This window comes from Amphiura filiformis, chromosome 3 (assembly GCF_039555335.1).
Source record: "Amphiura filiformis chromosome 3, Afil_fr2py, whole genome shotgun sequence".
NCBI classification, from domain to species: Eukaryota; Metazoa; Echinodermata; class Ophiuroidea; order Amphilepidida; family Amphiuridae; genus Amphiura; species Amphiura filiformis.
The window spans coordinates 84,734,890-84,739,678 of record NC_092630.1 but is presented as its reverse complement, the minus strand read 5'-3'; the positions used below and the strand labels follow the sequence as shown (position 1 = coordinate 84,739,678).

General features: G+C 39.0%; 1 protein-coding gene across 1 annotated transcript; it reads right to left on the bottom strand.

Moving 5' to 3' along the window:
- Positions 1-358: 358 nt before the first annotated feature.
- On the bottom strand, positions 359-4,439 carry LOC140149287 (GTPase IMAP family member 7-like). Its single transcript, XM_072171551.1, has 3 exons — positions 4,189-4,439; positions 2,057-2,231; positions 359-1,560 (listed from the first exon to the last, which is right to left on the bottom strand). The coding sequence occupies exons 2-3, from the start codon at positions 2,226-2,228 to the stop codon at positions 896-898; spliced, it is 837 nt and encodes a 278-aa protein (XP_072027652.1). The 5' UTR covers positions 2,229-2,231; positions 4,189-4,439; the 3' UTR covers positions 359-895.
- Positions 4,440-4,789: the final 350 nt, after the last annotated feature.

Here is a 4,789-nt window from a genome sequence, read left to right as displayed (position 1 = left end):
GTGTGATGTGAACAATTCGCCCGCTAGCCACCACCCCGGTAGCCCCCCTTGTTTATTCGTTGCGGTCCAGACTGGTAATTTCTTAATTTCCCGTAATTTGACATGTTTGAATTGGAGCTCGTCAAACATGTCATTTCATAGCGGTCTAATTCAATTGATCTACTTTTATTTCACATCGAAATGATCGTGCACTTGATTCAATAAAGTAAAAGCAATTAGATTGGAGATCTTTTCATCAGGATATTGTCTTTTTTCGAATTTTTGTAACGTGACCATGCATCTATTGTAAGTTTTATAACATGTTTTGATACATGTTTTGATTTCAGAATTGAATATAACCATGTCTATCCAAGCTTTTTGTACATTACCTGAAATAACAATCATTTTTCAAAATAAAATAAACAGTGTCACAAATAATCATTATGATAATTTCGTATAGCTGTCTTTTTTTTAAATTTCTTAATGCCACATTGAAAAAATTAAAGTCTTATATACATCAAAGAAACAAACTAATTATTGTCTTCACTTTTTGCGACCGGTCATTTTGTTCTTTGGTAGTAAATTCATCAGATTGTTAATGTGCGCTGGCAAATTCGCGAAAGAACCCGTTTGAACAGAACGAACTATTTGAAAGACCGTGTAGCCAAGTTTGAGCATTGTTGGCACTGCGTCCACAAACCTTTCCCAAAGCCGTTTATCTTTTCGTGCTTCATGTCGCGGATCTTTCTTCTTGAATTTCTGTTCTGTTTCTTGCAAGTGATTATCACGCATTTCCGTCACCAGATCATACATAGCTTGGTTAGCTTCTCGCTCTATTTCTCTGAGCTGTTCTTCATACTCGTCTCTCATAGCCTGCATCGTGCGTAGCTTTTCTTCTTCGAATTCCCGACGAAGCTCAGTCTTGTTCTCTCTCATTCACCTTTCTTCCTGCTTCTTCTAACATATCGTTTGTGTAATGTCTGCCACCGTTGTTCCTCACCATATCATCGACGACTGCAAGTAAGTCATCCACTTGTTCTTCGTTTTCTTTCGAGTCCGGATCAACCGTATTTTCAAACACTACATAGCGATTGTTACAATCCCTCAATATATCAGCAACATCTTTCTCAACGGTATCAACATACTCTTCGATTGTGAGACCGTCTCTGACCTCCGATAGCGATTTTCTCCCGGTGAATACTACCACCAAGTACTCCGTACACTTTTCACCGAAAATTTCGCGAAAGAGTCGGACCGTTTCTTGGACCTGTTTAGACATTCGTCCAATACGAATGACAAGAAAGAAGGCGTGTGGACCAGGGGCAGTCATTACGGTGCACTTTGTGATTTCCAGTTGTAGACTCTCTTGGTCCATATCTGCATCAAAAAATCCTGGTGTGTCGACAATGGAGATGACCCTGTCCTTCACTTCTGCCTTTTCTATCATACAAGTTTTAGTGACGGACGTAGCACTCATTGATGTTTTAAACAGGCCACGTTGGTGTAGAATGCTGTTGGAGGTTTCGCTCTTCCCTGAACCAGTTTCGCCTATAACAACGAATCGACGTTTATTGGAGTCCTCTGTGTGAACAAAAGAAACAACATGTTTCGTGAAAAGCATTTCTTGTGCTTCGACCAGGCTAATGTGCTCTAATGTGCATATAGGATAATCTTTAGAAGGTATAAAACTAGTAAAGTCAGGGTGATATGCTGTATTTACGTTTTAAAAGTAATGCATTTTCTTTTGATAAACTAAAATCCGAGTCTATAGATAAACTAAAATTAACTATAACGTTGAACATGTTGAAAAAAATGTCCTAAAATCTAACATCATCGTAACAGGTCTGTGTCATCATCTGCAACTGCAGCATCGAATGACAACTAAAATCTAAATCATTTTACCAGGCCATGTATGTGTCATCATCAACTACAAAGTTGAATGAAAAGTCCTAAAATCCTACGTCAGGCCATGTGTCATCAACTACAAAGTTGAATTAAATGTCTTAACAGGCCTTGCGCTGTGGGGTAGCCAGGGGAGAAGGGGGATAGTGTATTGTCTAACAAATAAGATATTTACCTCTGGCAGATTCATCCAACACATGTTCTTTGATTTCTTCCCAGTGTTGTTCCTCACTATACGAAATACGTGATCTTTCGAGCGCAATGGCTAAATCTGCATCAATTTCATTATCTCCTCCGTACAACCCATCACCACGATGAGAAGTATGCGGATTGTAGGCACTAGCCATTGTCTGGGAAAAAAGAAAATATTTGGGATAGAACCATGGAAAAGTTCATCAATGGAGCAGAATTAAACAATTAAGTAACAAAGAAAACAAGCAAATATACGATTGACAAATGGTTGAAATGACATATATGTGAGTAGGCAAACCTAACTGATGTTTTTAAAAGCAAAGTCATCGAGTCCCAAAGCCAATATCTCTCAGAAATGTTGCCCAAGAACATATTTTCAACATACATGAAGTTGATGGTGGGGCAAATTGTCTGACATTGGTTTTCAGGGGGGTCAAAATGTACAAAAAATGTACAATTGGAGTTTTGCATGGGTAATAACTCAGCTAAAATTATTCTAATAGGCTCAATATGGAATAAGAGTATTGTCCTACCAAAGGGCTCTGACTGGCAAAAAAATGGACCAAAAATTATTTTTACTTTTGGAGTTCTGACCCCCCCGAAGTTGGTCCTGGATGGACGAAGTTGCATTTTGAGGGCCCTATATCTTTTAAAGTAAAGGAGTCACAAGTTTTCTGATGCCAGATTTGAATTCTACACAAAAAAGTACCCCAGGATACATACTTTTCAAAGTTGTTGGGGGTTCCTTTTATACATTTATGGACCTCCAAACATCGTCTTTCGCGTTGCGACACATTTTTACGCTAACCCCCTAAATTTCAAATTGATGCCACGGGAAAACGAAATGGAGTATGAAGCTCAAATTTTCAGGATGTTACTTTTTCATCAATATCTACCATCACACAGAAAAAGAAAAAAATTGAAGAGGTGCTGCGGTGCACATCCCTGGAGTTGACATGGAATGGCTCCGGAAACATTTACAGATTTTCTGTCAATTTCTAAAAGGGGTCATTAGGTGTAAGTTAATACAAAAAGGGGGTCATTGCGCCGGGCTAGAAAGCCTCAACCCACAAAGGATTCCATCAACCCACAAAAGATTCCATCAACCCACAAAGGATTCCATCAACCCACAAAGGATTCCCTCAACCCACAAAGGATTCCCTCAACCCAAGGATTCCTTTGTGAGTTACGGCTTTCTGGTTCTCAACCCTCACCTATAGTCATGCAATCTGCGCGTTAATAATATGTTTGGGTTCAAAGGTGGGCTAACTGATGAAACAAGATAAAATTACAATGTAATCACACGCATGTATAAATACATCACAACTCATTTCCATGCATTGAGGGCAACATAAGCAATTCGTATTTCCCAGAAGCTCAAAACTCGGGGGTTGACTGTGAATGTAAGATAAATCTATGACTTCGAACAAAGGAATCGAACTAGCATTATAATCCTACTTAAATGCAGTCGAGAATGCAGTATTCAGCCTTTGCATCGGGGCCTGAGATTGGAATTCCAGTTTCCTTTCTCACGAAGTAAGGGCTAAGAGTAAAATTGTACAATTGTGTTTGGGAGTGGCCTTCTCTCTTTTCTCTTTTTCCTAGCTATTTTCTTCCATTTCTTGCTTTGTTTATCAAAGCTATCTAGGCCAGCATGCATATATTAGCCTACACGCTATCCAGGCTTGTGCATTTGTATGAGCTTGGAACGGTCCATGGTTTTCCATGGATTAGCATGTGTTCCTCACGGACCAACCTGGGTAAACAAACAATAACTGTGCAATAAACTGGTGATTGTTACAGATTGCAAATGCTTCTCTTATAATGGAGTAGAACATTCGGCCATAATGATATAGGGCCTCCAGTACAATGAAGTGAACACGGTATCAAATGGTAGCGCATGCAATGGTTGTTTAAATATAGGCCTACACTGGATTTAGAACGCTGTACCTACTATCATAGCTAGATTTTAAATAATAGGCCTACTACTATACTATATACATAAATGCCTAACACAAAATAGTATTTGTAGATACATTTCAACAGTCTCTTGTACTGTCATGTCAGTAGATTAATAATAACGCAATGATTTAAAATGAAAATGAATCAACTTACCTCAAAATTTCACCTATAATACAGAAGCTTACACTGAGTATATCGAGTACTATCTACAGTAGACAGCTCTACGTGTAACACTTCAGCGGAAGGAAGACATTAAAATATATGAGACCTGGTTCCAGGCTTGTATTTTTGCCGTACGTACGTATTGCGTCAACTGGCCTGGGGAATACCCACATGTTTTTGTTTAGAACAACGGGGAATCCCAGCCAGTGACGTCATAAAATTTCAGACGTGTACTACGCCACCAAGACAGTTTATTAAAATGTGAAATATTTTGGACAACACTCCTCCGGCACAACACAGCATAGCTCAATCCTAATATATTAGTTGTTGAAATTCCATGTTGAACAAATTTGTCAAGAAAATGATTTTGAATGCATAGTTTAATAATAAAAGTCTATGAATTTTGTGCAGTGGCACGGTGCAGAGTGTCATCGCCCCGATATCTTCATGGCAGAAAATGCCATGGTAGGTTGAATCCACAGCCACGCATGGCCATTGTGTTCCCACCTGTTTAATAGTTGTTAAATGCATAGTGGGCTGAAGGACATCCGACTAAGGCTAATGACATTAGCCTGTGACTGACCTCTGTACG

Bases quoted from the DNA above. Each gene is read 5' to 3' on its own strand.
- LOC140149287 (XM_072171551.1), bottom strand. From the start codon at position 2,228: ATGGCTAGTGCCTACAATCCGCATACTTCTCATCGTGGTGATGGGTTG. The intron at 1,561-2,056 runs GTAAATATCTTA...TTGTTCACACAG, and splicing joins GTTGGATGAATCTGCCAGAG to AGGACTCCAATAAACGTCGA.